The sequence below is a fragment of the Cydia pomonella genome, chromosome 15, assembly GCF_033807575.1.
Source record: "Cydia pomonella isolate Wapato2018A chromosome 15, ilCydPomo1, whole genome shotgun sequence".
NCBI lineage: Eukaryota > Metazoa > Arthropoda > Insecta > Lepidoptera > Tortricidae > Cydia > Cydia pomonella.
The window spans coordinates 13,124,838-13,140,881 of record NC_084717.1 but is presented as its reverse complement, the minus strand read 5'-3'; the positions used below and the strand labels follow the sequence as shown (position 1 = coordinate 13,140,881).

The window sequence follows — 16,044 nt, the reverse complement described above, 5'->3', positions numbered from 1 at the left end:
CTATTGAGGTTTTTAATATCATTTTTTTCTAAACTGAATAGTTTGCGCGAGAGACACTTCCATAGTGGTAACATGTGTGTCCAAAGTGGTAAAATGTTGAAACGAGATCTAGTAAGTAGATTTTTTTTTAATACGTCATCAACGGTACGGAACCCTTCATGCGCGAGTCCGACTCGCACTTGGCCGCTTTTTGAGTATATCTCGAAAACTGAGGGTGTTAATAAAAATTGATATGAAATAACGATGATTAAATTATGTGACTTTTATTATATCTCAAAATTTATTAAAGGAAAAAAAAAGAAACCAAAAAACCTTTTTCGGTCAGATTAAGAGAACCCACCAACATTTTTGTCAGATTAAGAAAATATGCTTTCAGGATACCGAGATAAACCTCCCCTATGAAAATCTGACGCGCTCGAGTATTTCAAAAAAACTTTTTTTTTTAGCATTTTCAAAAATTCATCGTAACTTATCGTCACGCCGAAATCTTCAGTTTTTTTAAAGGGAGCTTCCTTGGGGCCTACTTAATACCCCTTCCGAAAATCTGACGCGCTCGAGTAAATTTTTTTTTTTTTGCATTTTTGACTACTTTATATTCCTACCCCCACCACGAAAACCGGCAGATTAGTATACCGTTGTTATCAGAGGCACTTGGGGCATACGTAGTATGAATATCTGACGCGCTCGAGAATGCCCAAGTAACTGTTTTTTTTAACATTTTTGAAAAACCGTACACGCCAAACCCACCGCTAAAATGGTTTTTACCATACGAGCTTTTCTTTTCGAAATTATTTTATCTTTCGATTTTGATAGGTCTCGACGGCGCCGTTGAATTACGCCATTTAGCTACCTCGCCTCCCTAACTATAGTATGTTTATCTGCAATATGTGCTAGTGCTGCACTCTGGCGGCAGAACATTGCAGTAATGGGGCACATTTTATTTTTAATAAATATTTACCTATGGCTAGAAAGTGACCGCGGTCTCGGCTCTTGTCTTTTCTTAATTTATTTTTGGTAAACTGTTATTTAAAACGCATGATATTTATTTCAGAGAGTCCTGCACGCTATCCATTGTTCAACTCAATGACAAAAACGTAATCGTCGGGTTTCTGGCCGCAAAAGACCATCCTTTACTACCATCGGTCCACCCATCTGCCTGGGAACACTATATCTGGACTAAATACAAGTAGGTTTTATTTCATTGGTTTTTTCAACTCATTCATTCATGATTAAAGTTTGTTCGTTTTGCACGTAGCTGTACCCTCAGTAATAGCTATATGTTTATTACTTCCCAAGAATGTATACTAAATATTTTGTCTGTTATTTAGTTGAATAATTTTTGCGAATCATGTAGGTAAGAATTAAAGAATATTTGTATGTATATGTATATACGAGTACATACATCATACAAACTTGAGGTCTCATCATTGTTGTAGAGGCCATCCGCTTATTCGCTACCGAACACTTAAATGTATATTTCCAGAACTATAGAAATGACTGCTCGGAATACCCTTTTTATCCATCTCCTTTGTTGGAGCAAGCTCTACGGGCGCGAAGTAGTCGACAGTCTACTGAAAAGTTTGTTCATGCACGACTCCTACCTGATGAACGTTGCTTTCATCAAGTGCATGCCTAAATATCCAAGTAAGTCTACTTGTGTAGTTACTTAGGGGTAGCGCGGTTGAGGGTAATCATATTTGGGTATACCATTGCCTGTTAGTTAATGGTCATAAATATTATTTAGAGTAATTGGAAAGTAGTTGAAGACATATGGCTCAGTTTCATTGGTCGATAACTCGGTCGATATAAAGCGTGTGGGGAATCCCCGCAGGCGATATAACGACTAATGAAACTCATTAGTCGATAGTTCGGACGATATAAAGCATGCGGGTGACTCTTCGCAGGCGGTAAGGTGGTACATATAACAACTAGTGAAACTAATAGTGGCATGCGTTTTGGAAATCTCCCGCACCCCGCATACGGGGCCTATCGATCAATGAATCTGAGCCATTAAGAAAGAAAAATCTTTTTTGTGTCAAACAGAAAAACCGTCACGTCACCGAAGTGTCAAAACTGAAATTGAACTTTATGCATATGCACGTAGGTCTATGTTAATCTGTGACGGATTAATCCGTCGTTGGTGTCGAAAAGGTTAACATTACGCCACAGTCATTGTTTCACGGCGGCTATTGCAACAAGTTTCGAGTGGATTTGGACTAAGTACGTGCCAACGAAGCTACTGGAGCATTGATAGCCTGATGAGTCCAACTTCTACAATCGATTTTCGTTATATAGTGTCAAAGCGTACTCTTCTTCCTCGCGTTGTCCCGGCATTTTGCCACGGCTCATGGGAGCCTGGGGTCCGCTTGACAACTAATCCCAAGATTTGGCGTAGGCACTAATTTTTACGAAAGCGACTGCCATCTGCCCTTCCAACCCAGAGGGTAAACTAGGCCTTGTTGGGACTATATGGCCTAAATAAATTAGTGAATTACCGTCCCTACCACCCCAAAAACCAACATTGCGGCGACAATGTTCAAGTTCATTGGCTAAGTAACCTTCAGGTTTTCAGTACGGCGAATTTAAACAGCTATTTTAAACCCTTTATCCCTTTACCAGGCTAAGGGATATATATTTCCCACATGAGGCTCTTCAAACATGTGTTCTATTTTCGATGAGTAAGACTGACATTCGATTGTCATTTTTGAACTGTCAGCCTGGTAAAGGGTTAAATAGTTACCTATGTTCGTTAGTGAGTTTTTGTACTACGCGGCGAACGAAAGTGAAAAGTTAATCAAAATACGCTCGGAAAGGCGATTATTACGCAGTGTGTGCTTGTATTTCAGTGCTGATGCCAGGACAAAGTCGCTGCGAGGGTTCTTTTCGGCGAGTATCTGCGGCGGAGCGCGGGTTGCCGCCCGATTTAGTGCCCTCGCTCTGCTTGGCGGAACGTTCAGAAGTGTGCCCGAGGCTCAGGGTGCGAAGGGCTGTGTTAGTTTTTGTAATATTTTATACCAGTTGCATTATCAGGTACGGCTTCAAAATCCATTACCGCTTTGGGACTTCTCCTTTTGAACTTCGCAAGCTTTTCGGCATTCTCTTGTCATGTGGACTAGGTAGGACTATCATACCAGGGGAGGAAGACGGCCAAAAAGGCGGGCCACAATGGTCGTGTGTAGTAGTGATAATGTTATAGAGTGATTCTTTTCGGCGGGTATCATAGCAGAGCGGACAGAAAGTCTGTACCTTTGTCACGAAAGCCGAGGTAGGTACGAAGAAAGATCTGTGTCATTCATATTTTTGGGTACAAATCATTTGTTGAGTTGGGAAAGCACCCAGAGCTCCCGATCAGAATTAATTCCATTGATGTTATAATAAGCCATAAGGCTTTTTGTAAGTGGAGAATCATGAAGGTGCTTACTTATTACTGTTTGTATTGCAGCGAGGAGGACAATGATGACTTGGTTCCAATAATCGAGCAGCATTCCAAGCGCCTACGGGAAATGTACGGCGAGTTCTACATTAGCGAGTTGATATCGCGGCATCCAGAGTCTGAGCGGGTTCTCTTAGTTGGTGAGGTAATTTTTTTTAAAATGATTTAAATAAAATATACCATCTTTATAGAAACTCTTAATTCACAGAACGACAATGGCAATTTGACAAACAAGCGTAGGTAAGGTATCACCTCAGTAAATCGTTTTCTAAATACTATGCTTTTACTGTAATACCTACCGACTTAACCTACTTTAAGTATATTAGTCTACTGAAAGCTTTTGTATTTAGCGTCAGGAATTGGCAATCGGAGTGATGATTTTGAACACAATGATCGACTACGAGTCTTTGGAGGAGAGCTTCGATCTCTCTCCTTTCGCGGGACTCCGTCATTTAGGCGGCAAGCCTGTTGTTCAATACGTCAACTCTTCCTCAGAAATGTAAGTCCATGCAGTATTATTCTGTCTGTCAAATCAGCCACTCTTAATAAAATCAAAAATGTGAAATTTCCTAAGAAACTTTATGAAGGTAGGTGTGTTGTTATGTAAAAATATGCTATTAGAAAATTACCTAATTTATTTTATCTGAACAAATGTTTCATTGATAGTGTTTATTTTGGTTAGGTTAGTTATCATTCGTTCGAAAAAATAATTTAAGTATCTGGTTGGCCTATGAAATAGGCAAACATAAATAAGCGGAATGTACACACCTTAATTTCATTATTTCATAGTGCGTTGCGTTGGGTTTACATTCGTATCGTCGCAACTACATAAAACGCTGCTACAACGCAACGCATCGTCACTAATGGGGCCATACTTTTGGATGACATCAAAACTTGTGTCTTCAGTTTGGGGAGCACGAAGCCAGAGAGGCGTGACTCGAATCTTAGGAGATCTGGAAATCCCGTTCCCCCTTGTGATAAAGCGGAGCAGAAGACGAAGGTAAAGAGCTCAATAACCTAAACTGTAACTCAGGGGCTAGCTAAGATGCCAAACGCTTTTCGTCTCTCTATCACTCTTGAAGCAATCCACCGTTACGTAATCGATATTTGCACTCATTTTATTGACTGTCCAAGCCTGGTACTCTTTTGGCTTGTCTTTTTTCGTTTATTATAAGTATCATCTGCAAGCCGCTTTTACTACGCTACGCTTTTACGCTTACGCCAATACTTTGAGTTGCAATTAACCATTGCTTGAATAACTGATTTTTTTAAAAAGGACTAGGCTAGACAAACTTACCGTTTTCATGGAATGCTTCTGTTACATATTAGTACGAGAGATAGACAAATAGGGTTTCGTGGTCGTAGCGCAAACGATTGGCATTTTGGCAAGGCACCCTGGATCTTCGCGATAGTAGCTTAGTGCGAGACCCAGGGCCTGACACTCGGTTGACCTGATATTCGGTTATGTGTTTATTGATAATAAACTTATTATGTGATGAAATAATTGAAAATAATGATAATACTCTTATCTAAATCATGGATAAAACATAAAAAAAAAACATTTATTTCAGACCGATAAGATATACTTATAGATTCCAATTTACGCCAGGGGTCGGTGCTGTTCTTCGGAGGTACTATTGGGGCTTTTCAAGCCATCCAAAAATTAATAGGAGTTCTTTGCTTTGACCACTAAAAGCATTACCGGCTCTTTGAGATTCCTATAACTGGTGATTTATAGTTCAGTTGACTCGGATGTTCTCGAAAGTTTGCCATTCTCTGTGGCCTATTTAATAAAGCAACAAATTACAATTCACAAGCGGAACTCTCGTTCTAACCCTATGTGTTAGAAAGAGACTAACGCTTTAAAATTGTAACTTGCAGTTTTATTGGCCTTGGTCTGATGTCGGTGCAAAGATAGTGTAGACGGTCTATACCTATATTAAAGTGCGAAAGTATAATGTCTGTAGTGTCAATTTCAATTGAGTGCCGAAGAGCAAATAATAGGTATTTTAATTAGAAATCGTCTGAGTCTGAAATGTAAGAGGTTTGCCATAAATAATAATGTATATTGTAAAGAATGTAATGTATATTGTGTATAATGATGACATTTGCTATTGTCAATATTAGATTTATTTTAATTTTAATTAATAGGTTAAGATTTTTAGTTTTTATAATTTCACACAATCTTGTATTGATTTTGAATAAAGTCTATCTATCTATCTATCTATTTCCTCAGACCTTAAACTGGGGCTATGAGGCTTCACAATGGGAATCCGAGGAGGTAGTCTTCCCGCTGCCGATGGTGGATAACGACGACGACCTGGGAGAATACGACATAGTCAACATCACTAATGAACTGATGCGGATACCGAGGCCACTCTCCGTGGAACTCAATATAGTCTTCGAGTAAATAACAAATTATCTGACATGTCTCTTAGCCACCACTATCTGATGCGGCTTGCTGGTATCAGTGGTATCTAACTAAGTGATATGAATATAGGAGTTAATACCTTCCTTAGGAAAAGCGAGGGGACACTTAACTCAAATAAAAATGACTACTTGAGATACCCCATGCCTCGACGCAACTGCACAGCAACAACATTTTCCATGGCGCTGACTAGACGCCGACGCTCAAAAGACGGTAGTGTGGGGTGGCTCTAAAAGGGACCCTACACTAGCGTCTTTTGAGCGCCGGTGTCAGCGCTATGGACAATGGCGTTGCTGGTTGCGGCGCAACTGCGCAGCAACGCTATTGTCCAGTCCAGCGCAGTTGTAGACGCCGACGCGACGCTCGGGAAACGCTTTAGTCCGTTGTATAACCTCAACGCCCTTAACGTTTTTCCTCAAAAATTAAATCTGAGTAACTATAGTGCAATTATAGTGCCGTTTACATATTATTGTACCGCAATATATCATAGCATTTCGGAAAAAAAAGTTAATTACCACTACTTCTGAGGTTAGAAAAATTCTAATCTTAAAAAAACACGTTATAGTGTGGGGTCTCTCTGAAAGGTGCCTCCAGGTAGGTATAGCGAATGCGCCACGAATAAGTAGTACCTCTAAGATTGGTTAGCGTTGCACTCCTGCGCCTCCTATCCGGGCCTACAGCCCGTGCGCGCAAATTGATCAGACCCGTTTCCTATGCATGTTCGGAGGTAACCTGGAATTGATTTGGTTATACTTTTCTACAAGTGTACTTGTACTTACTCATTTACCTTACTTTTTAAAATGGTGTTGGCCGGTTGAAGTATTTTACAGAGGGCGCAAGCATAGGGCTTACCTGTCTTAAACTTTTTTTTATGGCCTAGATTTTTATGAAGCCAATCACTAGAATCAAACTAGAGACAGGTAAAACCGATGTTGGCGACATCTATAAACACTTTTGGCAGTTGCCAACCCCATTCAATAAAACGATTTATTTGTCGCATAGGCTGAAGTCGGATAGGACTTTGCAAGTCACCACCAAGGAAATGTTGGTTGCTCAAGATCTTGAAAATAATATCCTTAAGCCGAAAAAAGCCGGTAAGTATTTCCAATGTATTATTGACGCCATGACACCGTATGTTTATGGCGCTTAAAAACATAACTAAGAAGTGAAGAGAGAAAGAAAGAGTGACCGAAGTTGGCTATACTATATTATAACATAACTGTAACTTTGGAGACGTATTACCATTGTCTCAATTGATGACGTGACTTCGGATTCGGATTATGGAAAATATGGCACCATCAGTAATAAAATAAAAGCTTGACCTATAAATGGGATTTTTTGATTTTTTATTTAAATTTCAGTATCAACCGACAAAATTCGTCCTCGATCTGCGTTTGAAATCGTTCGCTACTCGGGAACACCGAACGCTTTTCTGTTAGAAGTGTTTGCGATGCATCCAGATTATGACGAAAGGTAAGATTAAAATGTATATATATATGTAATAAATTTTAAAGTGATCCATAGGCCAGTATCATGCTAGGGTGAGCTTATTTCATAGCTTTATTTTGTTTGGCAAGCGATTTAGGTACGTTCCGTCAGTAGAAAAAACGACGACGCGAAAAGGGTTGTCCTACCATAGAAAATTTGAATTTCGCGCGTTTTTTGTACTGACAAAGTGGGCTTTGCCAGAAGTTATATTCTACAATCTTGGCTTGTTTACTTTTTGTGGTGTTTTGATTATTATTATTTTACATGCCACATGCCAAGTATGTTTTCCATTTTTTTTCTGTTTAGAACATATACTTAATATCTACGAGTTCATCTACAATCAGAAATTGAATACCGGTATTTTTGTCATATAATATAACCGGGATTTAGTTTCGGTATCCCGGCTGTTAATGTATATTATATTTTAGATTTTACACGTCAAATCTATTAAATCACATTGTGTTCAACTATACGTATACCATTTATTTACAACAAAGGGTAAAACATATGTTTAATAGTTAAATTTGAAAATTAAATTAAACCTCACCAGCTCGTAAAGACTCTCTTGTTTGTTCAAAAACTTATAAGAAAGTTACATTTTATACACAAGAGTGAGAAAGTAATTGGATGCAAATTTTTATTTGTTTCCTTATGTTGGCTGGTAGAATTTACTTTTAAATGAAGATTTTGATAGTAAATATTTTTAGTAACATTTATTTGCATTTGATTTGGTTTGAACTTGTTTGATGTTTTATTTTACATTTACTTTGTATTTTTCTCGCGTTAGTGTGGTAAAAAATTAAGTGTTTTACTGAATGGCAAAATTTGTTTAACTCTCGTGCCTTGATACCTTCGCAACACTCAAGCACTTTTCCGAATTTTTCACTTTTCAATTTCGGTTCTTTCACTTGCTAATGAAAGTAATGAATGTTTTAATTATACGGAATTTTGACTCTTAGAGACTCTATACATCTCTAAGGATAATTTGATAAAAGTCATTTAGTTCTGACATTTAGAGATATTTACACCTCTAAATAATTTTAGATTTTTTTTGTATGTTTGGTTTTTTTATATATTATTATTATTTTAGTTATTTTTTGTAGTTGTATTTTATACTTAATTGTTGATGTGCTTGTTTTTGTTTGTATGTAAATTCCATGTTGACGTGGCCCTTGGCCCTTGTGGCCTATTTGCTGAATAAATGTTGAAGTTGAAGTTGCTCGGGAATCAATATTAGCACGAGCTGTTAAATTAAACAACTAATTTCCCCCCTTGTAAAACAAATAACTATTATAAATCTGTAATTTATCAATTGTATAGAAAACCTTTCACTTTCAGATATGGGTACGATATTCTGCAGACAGCGTTCGAGATGTTTCCCGACAGAGATTATTGTGTGTTGTGTCTTCCATCCAACCAACCAGCATTTCCTCTCCTTGAACATTTTACGGTACAGTCAGAATATATTTATTTAGAGTAGTGGTCCTCAACCGGTAGTCTGCGGACCAGTGGTGGTCTCTGGCAGCACCTGAGGTGGTCCGAGAATTTATAAGCAGAACAGACCTTTTGTTAATGTTAGGAAGAGTGATAGAGAGAGAGAGATAGCTACGATACGCTACGGAGCGTGAACGAAGAGCATGTCGGGCCACGCTCAGTGTAGGGTTCCGTAGTTACTCTTCCGTCACAATAAGCTAAACTGGAGCTTAAAGTATAGTAAATTGTTAACCAAGGGATGAAACGGTACCTTTCACCCGAGTTAAACAAATAGGCAAATTTGCATAATCAGTACCTAATTAAAGTCTTTTTACTATGAAGGGAATTTTTTTTGCGATAACTCAAAAACAGCTAAACTGATCATGTCCGCTATAGTTTTCATTTAATGTCTTTCTTAAGCTCTACTTCCACGATTTTTTTCATATTTTTTGGACCTATGGTTCAAAAGTTAGAGGGGGGGGACACATTTTTTTTTCTTTCGGAGCGATTATCTCCGAATATATTCACTTTATCAAAAAATATTTCTTGAAAACCCCTATTAGTTTTGAAAGACCTTTCCAACGATACCCCACACTCTAGGGTTGAAGCGAAAAAAAAATGTCACCCCCACTTTACGTGTAGGGGAGGTACCCTAAAAAAAAAAAATTTTAGATTTTATTGTACGACTTTGTCGACTTTATTGATTTATATATCCATGCCAAATTTCAGCTTTCTAGCACTAACGACCACGGAGCAAAGCCTCGGACAGACAGACAGACAGACAGACAGACGGACATGGCGAAACTATAAGGGTTCCTAGTTGACTACGAAACCCTAAAAAAGAATGGTTAAAAAAAGTAGGCACCTAAAGTTTTCCATACTCAAAAATAGGTATGATACACGGTACAAAGGGACATAGCCTAACATGGGCAGATCCAGGGGAGTGATGGGGGACATGATCCCCATGGGCCCTGACCCTGAGCTGGATCTACAATATAGTACATTACGATACAAGTGCGAAAAATAGGAAATTCGAAACGAGTGGCGATAAATTAAAACACGACCGAAGGGAGTGTTTTAAATCGACACGAGTTGCGAATTACCTATTCGCACATGTATCGTACAACGTTTTACAGTACATATGGCCCTTTAAATGTTCGACACAGTAACGTAATATGCTACTTCTCGCACTAGTGCTATAAAGTAGCCCCATATGTACTGTAAAATAAGTTTTAATGTTTTATTTGCGAAAAAATAACTATAGGTTCCGCCCTTGACAAAGGGAATCGCTGGCCTGAGATTATAACTAAAAAGTGTTAGGATACCTAGGGAGGTGTATTGCATTACCTTTACCTATATACCTACTATATTTTTGTTTGCTAAGGGATTTTATGTTACAAGAAAAGTGTAACTATCTTATTTTTCAATTGTAATAGATTTTGATTTTTTTTCAGCTAGTTACACCCAAACATTACCGGGAGAAGTACACAAGTCAGTCACTCTATGTGGCGCATGTTAACACCGTACGTGAGTAAGTATGATCGGGAGAGGCATTAAAACTTTATAAACACAGCAAAATATTAGTGTTTAAAACCCAGCGCCGGCATGAATGGAGCTAGAAATGCTGAATACGAGTTAATAAAGAATATCAGTTACTTCAGTTGCATACATCTGCGAAGAAATTCAAAGGTGTATGTGAAGTCCCCAATCCGCATTGGGCTAGCGTGGGGACTATAGCCCGAGCCCTCTCGCACATGAGAGGAGGCCTGTGCCCAGCAGTGGGACGTATATAGGCTGAATTATTATTATTATTATTTTATTATCAGTTACTTGTCAATAATCTGGTGTACACTATCGCTCGGAACGATCCGCGTATACGAGCTATGGTGTTATTTATTTTAATAATGCATTGTTTAAATTGGTTTACTGTTATTCCTTAGGTACTTTTACAATAGTATTTGTTAAAAAACAAAAATGTAACACGACATTCAAATTTTTCTACGTAATTTCTGCCTCGCTAAGACATGATTGAAAAATGAAAATGAAAAATGATTTATTGGTACACAATAGGTTTTAACTAGAACCAAAACAAGAGGCTTTTTTAAAGTAAAACAAATACTTGTGCTAGAAGGCTCCGCTCTTCCATTGATGACAAGGTTTACCATGAATCAGTGTTTAGTATATAACGTTTATTTGGATCTGATATGGTTTGATTTTGTGTGATGTTTTACAGTTAGTATTTTCCTCGCGTTAGTGTAGTGAATATATTTGCCTCCTAGTATAATACAAAAAATTTCAGGCCCGAGCCTGGATACCCTTGCAACGCTCAAGATTCCACTTTTCGCAACATATTTATTCATACTTACTTTTTCATTCTTAGTTGTGTTAGGCTGCACGACTTGTAAACGCAACTTGACACCAATGTACTGGCCTGTAAGGCCCGTCTATACGAAGTAATATATAAGGCAATGTGTTTTGTCTGATATTGTATCGTCTTATTAGGAGCGTGGCAGTTCGTCCAGCGGAAGCCTTCGACTTCCCGTCCATGGCTCACATCCTTGAACACGTATACGACAAGCAGAACATACTTCGGCTCCTGGAGAGGAGTCTCGTATCGGACGACCTGGACGCCTACGTGCTGCTGAGCCAGCGTCAGGCCGTTGGAGTGGTTATACTTGAGTAATTATACAAGTTAATGTGCTGTGTGACATGCGTGACAAAAAGGAGTTTCATAGAAGTTGAAAATAATGTAAATTTTACTTTCATTACTTCGTAATCTCGCACTTTGTAGGGACAATCAAGATGTTTATCAATACTTTTTTTACTTAAAACTTTTATGTATGTTATCAGCATTAATGTAAACTTTTGGTAAAAATATAAGTTAATTGTTAATATTTTAGTGAAAACAATCTTCCTATAAATGTTAGGTAATTAATAGGTATGTCAAACGCTTATAAAATCTGTCATATTTGTTTACATTATTTGGGATTTCCATTGAACATCACTAGGTTTTTTTTTTAAATATTACGTCGATAGCATACAAGCATACGGTCCCACTGATGGTGAGCAGTCACCGTAGCCTATGGGCACTTGCAACTCCAGGGGTGTTACATGCGCGTTGTCGACCCTTTTAAAACCTGTTACTCGTTTTTTGAATAACCTCTTTAGGTTACTTACCTAGTCACTGCGCATGTTTTGTGTCTTTTGAGCCCTAGAAGCTCCTTAGCAGTTTTGCTGTTGAACCCTTTGATTAGAGCTTTCGAGTGTTCTTGGCTTTACGGCCCCAAGAATATGGAATTTCCTAGATTCAACGGGCATTAGTAATCAACTTTAAGGGGTCGTTACAATAGATCAATACCTGGTCCCTGTGGCACTCGAAAGGCCCACTAACACTACAATAATAATAGGTGCTTACCTACATAAAGTTTCCGACTGATATATGTATAGCCGATATAGGTAATAGGTACACAGTGGAGCGATGTCATCATGTCACACACTCAACAACTTGGAATGCGTACAGTCAAGGTAGTAAATATCGAAACGAACAAATTGCCAAAAATATGTATACTTACACGACCTTATTTTCATACATTAAGGTAGTTTGCATATTTTTGGCTCATTGTCCATGTCGATATCTAATACCTATTTGGTTAATATATCAGGATCGTATTTTGCGGTTTAAAGGTGATATAATGACTATAAATTTATTTCCTGGACAGGTCTCTAGATAATTGTGTTGGGGTCCGGACGCAATACGACTTAGAGCCTGAACCCAGGAGCGCGGGCACCGACGGAGCGGTGAGTCAAATCCACTTGTTTTACAAATATTTTTACTTAAACTAAGTAAGCGTTATTGCATCCCCACTTTTGATAGCTTGGGTGACTGAGGAGATTTATTCTTGAAAACATGATTATCAAGAGGACTATGAGACGTACTTACCTAAAGAATCGCTGTCAGCCTGATTTTTGCTTTAAATAAACTTGCCATCGTTACTATCGTTGTAAGGAGTTGCGTGATATAAATGATATACTAAAGCTATTATTAGTGTGATAGATTTTAATATTGGAAAATGGCAACGGAATCTAAATCAATTTTCAATAAGCCTTCGTAATAAAGAGAAGTTTCTTCATGATTTTTCAAGGAAGGTTTTAAATGTTGTCATTGCCACTAAGAAGTTATTTATTTATTGATTCGTAATAAATATTCATTTAAATAGCTGTATTTAAACACCGTATTGTCCATTGAAGTAGTTTTTTTTTTAATTGGGTATAATTTTTTTTTTGTGATTGCGACAGATCATTGCAGGGATACTCTCGCCAGCCTTGGAACCCCACGCGCGCTGGTATCTCCGCGATCTCATACGCCATTCAAAGTTCTACCACCTGTTCTGGCCGAGCCAGCTGAATAAAACGGGCAAGGTACATGTTTTTACACGATCAAGGAATTTGATTTCTCAACCACTTCTTTTGTTATAATCTCACGAATATTGGATGTCTAGCGGTTTTCTTGTTTTTTGTCGCTGTGACAATGTGTTGTTAATAAATGTAATGACATGACTTATTCGAAAAACGACGTTGGCAAAGTAAATATACTTCAAATGTGAATACAATGACGACTACGAACGACAACGACTGAGTACGAATAGTCAATGAGGCTCAACATGCAGAATTGGTCAGATTCCAACAAGTAAGAAACTGGTAAAACTTGAAAAAACACTCTAAGGAACCGATATCTGTAACGTTCCTTAAAGTAGGTTAAGGTTTAGATATAGATCTAACCGCGAAAGTTCTGGTTAAATATTCTGATGATGAAGTTTTGTATACATATAATTGCAGTACTCAAGCCGAAACGTAATGTCCCTAGCAGGACGAATGGTTCCCATCGTGCCGTACCGGCATCACGTGCCTAATATCACCGGGATCAAATATTTGGATAAAGTGAGGAATTCGTAAGTGAAATAACTAAACATTTTAGGCTTTGATTATTTTATGTTCACACAGCTCATGTTAAATGACATCATTTAACATTGAAAATCAGAAAATTTATATTTTTTGTCATTGTTCAGAACGAAAAGTTGTGCATTGTTTGGCATTGAGACGCATTTGACAGCATTGCCTAAAGTGGACGTGAACCATGGAATTGTGGTCGTCGGTGCCAGTCGGACTGGCTTGGCCTTTATCGAAACTCTACTGATGGGGTGAGTAATAGATATAAAGTTTTACTGAAATCTATTTTACCCGATATTAACCGAAGAGTCTGCGCTATCCATCTATCCGTCAATTGTTGTTACAAGTGAAACATTATAAACCTGAACATGAAACTTATCTATTACTCGTAAAAGGTTTTGAGGACATCTCATAAAATTAACTGTAATTTTTCTATACAGTCCCGCATCCCGTTACCTGACATTTACGAACATAACCCTTGTATCCGAGCACGGTCTTCCCATGCTATGCGAGTGTATTCCGGCGGCGGAGACCTGCGTCCCCAGGAGTGGTCGGTACACGGATCGATATCTGAAGAGCCTCCCGTTGTATTACTACGTCGACTGCATTACTGGCGTTATGGTGGAGATTGATAGGTATATATTATCTCACAATTAACAACGTTCTACGAGCAAGGTATTCCGATGCCGTCAGATTTTGTCTCTATTAGAGATCTGAGAGTATCAAATAAGCGTCCCTATTACTATGAGAAGTGTATTACTATGGTGAAGGATACTGGGGATTGGGAAGTATGTTTAGTGCGAAACTGTGAAGGGCCCGTAATAGTTTCATGCCTTTTCTGTACCTTTATGATCAAATTTAGTGCGCTTTGGCCTTCTTATTTTAGTCTTCTTATGATTCTAAATCCGTCCTACGATTGTAGTCTGTCTGTATTCTCAGAAAGAAGAAATTCATCCGGCTGCAAGGCGGAGCGGTTAAGTACTACGACGAGCTGGTATTGACATGCGGCCAGCAATTTCAACACCCGGATTATTTGGCGGAGTCCTTCGCACATAGCAAAAAGATGAGGTAATTGCAATTATACATTGCAACCTAGTTGTTTTAATTGTAATTGTTATCTATTTTGTTGAACAGTCGCCAACAGATTTATAGGACAACAGAGCGGCCAAGGTTCTCAAAAACATCTGAACATACTTTACGTTTTGATGATAGGGGCTTTGTTGAGATATTTGAGGACCTAGGCCGCTCCGATATATCCGATGGTGGCTGAACAAAACGAAGGTGAAGGATGAAGGTTTGTGATTTGGAAGGGTTGTGCATTTTACAATCTTTTATTTATTTTCACCTGTCCCATTGTTTGTCAGTGTATGGGGTCTGTAATCAAATCTTCCAAGTTTTTGACCCACTTCCCGGTTTCCGATGAAGCTGAAAATTTGCATACATGTGTAAGTCGGGTGATAATGTAATATCATTGTACCATCGAGCTGATCTAATGATGGAGACAGGAGGAGGCCATAGGCACTCTGTGATAGAACAACGCAACCTAATCGTGTTTTTATTATTGTCTCAATGGGTATTAGTTGCACGTGGAAAGAAAAGTACAGTCAGCGATAAAAGCTAATAACAAAAATGTATTTTTTCCCAAAAAAATTATGAAAGTCAACAAGGCTTATTTTCTTCCCAGTGGGTCTGAAGATCAGATGGTAGGAATTTGGTGATTTCCTGCTGACGAGTTCTTGGGGTTTTCATAAATAAAGGTTTTTAATAAGCATTAGGGAGTTAGGGAGAAAGGTCCAACCCCATAAGTACAGGAAATTGTCAAGTTTCCACCATTCAAGTACCTCATAATAAATTTATGATTCTAACCGCTTAGTATGACTTGCGTTGTCGCGCGCGTTTGCCCATACTTAGAGTCGCGCTTAACATATTGAGCCCAGCGCGACAACGCAAATCATGCTAAGCGTTATTTTTAACTTTTTCCATTTTTTTATTGCGACAGTAAGGGCAAGCCATGTGAGAGGATATTGATGGACAACCCCAAGTACCGGCCAGACAAAGTGCCACCTCGGCCCGACTTACCCGATAACGTGTTCGTGATTAATTCTATGTACGAAGCCAACATTTGCTTGAGAAGGCTGATGTCCATGGTCAATGCACGTACGGAACTTTACGTATTTTAAAAGCAAGCAATCATCTATATAAAGTTAAAAAATACTCTGGCTGAAAGACTAACTAGACCTTTAGCTATGGCATACTTTATTATTGAGAAATTTTA

The 16,044-nt window shown here is 38.4% G+C and overlaps 1 protein-coding gene across 1 annotated transcript in view; it reads left to right on the top strand.

The window, feature by feature from the left end:
• LOC133525871 (cilia- and flagella-associated protein 61-like) overlaps positions 1–16,044 on the top strand; it is a 58,537-nt gene that overhangs the window by 3,274 nt on the left and 39,219 nt on the right. Inside the window, exons 2-20 of the mRNA XM_061862279.1 lie at positions 1,052–1,186; positions 1,484–1,644; positions 2,847–2,991; positions 3,443–3,578; positions 3,784–3,932; positions 4,340–4,433; positions 5,529–5,840; positions 6,823–6,955; positions 7,223–7,334; positions 8,688–8,799; positions 10,277–10,353; positions 11,325–11,501; positions 12,542–12,620; positions 13,119–13,247; positions 13,659–13,771; positions 13,889–14,020; positions 14,210–14,404; positions 14,709–14,837; positions 15,769–15,940. Coding sequence (XP_061718263.1) covers positions 1,052–1,186; positions 1,484–1,644; positions 2,847–2,991; positions 3,443–3,578; positions 3,784–3,932; positions 4,340–4,433; positions 5,529–5,840; positions 6,823–6,955; positions 7,223–7,334; positions 8,688–8,799; positions 10,277–10,353; positions 11,325–11,501; positions 12,542–12,620; positions 13,119–13,247; positions 13,659–13,771; positions 13,889–14,020; positions 14,210–14,404; positions 14,709–14,837; positions 15,769–15,940 — 2,692 coding nt within the window. The remainder of the gene's footprint in view (positions 1–1,051; positions 1,187–1,483; positions 1,645–2,846; positions 2,992–3,442; positions 3,579–3,783; positions 3,933–4,339; positions 4,434–5,528; positions 5,841–6,822; positions 6,956–7,222; positions 7,335–8,687; positions 8,800–10,276; positions 10,354–11,324; positions 11,502–12,541; positions 12,621–13,118; positions 13,248–13,658; positions 13,772–13,888; positions 14,021–14,209; positions 14,405–14,708; positions 14,838–15,768; positions 15,941–16,044) is intronic.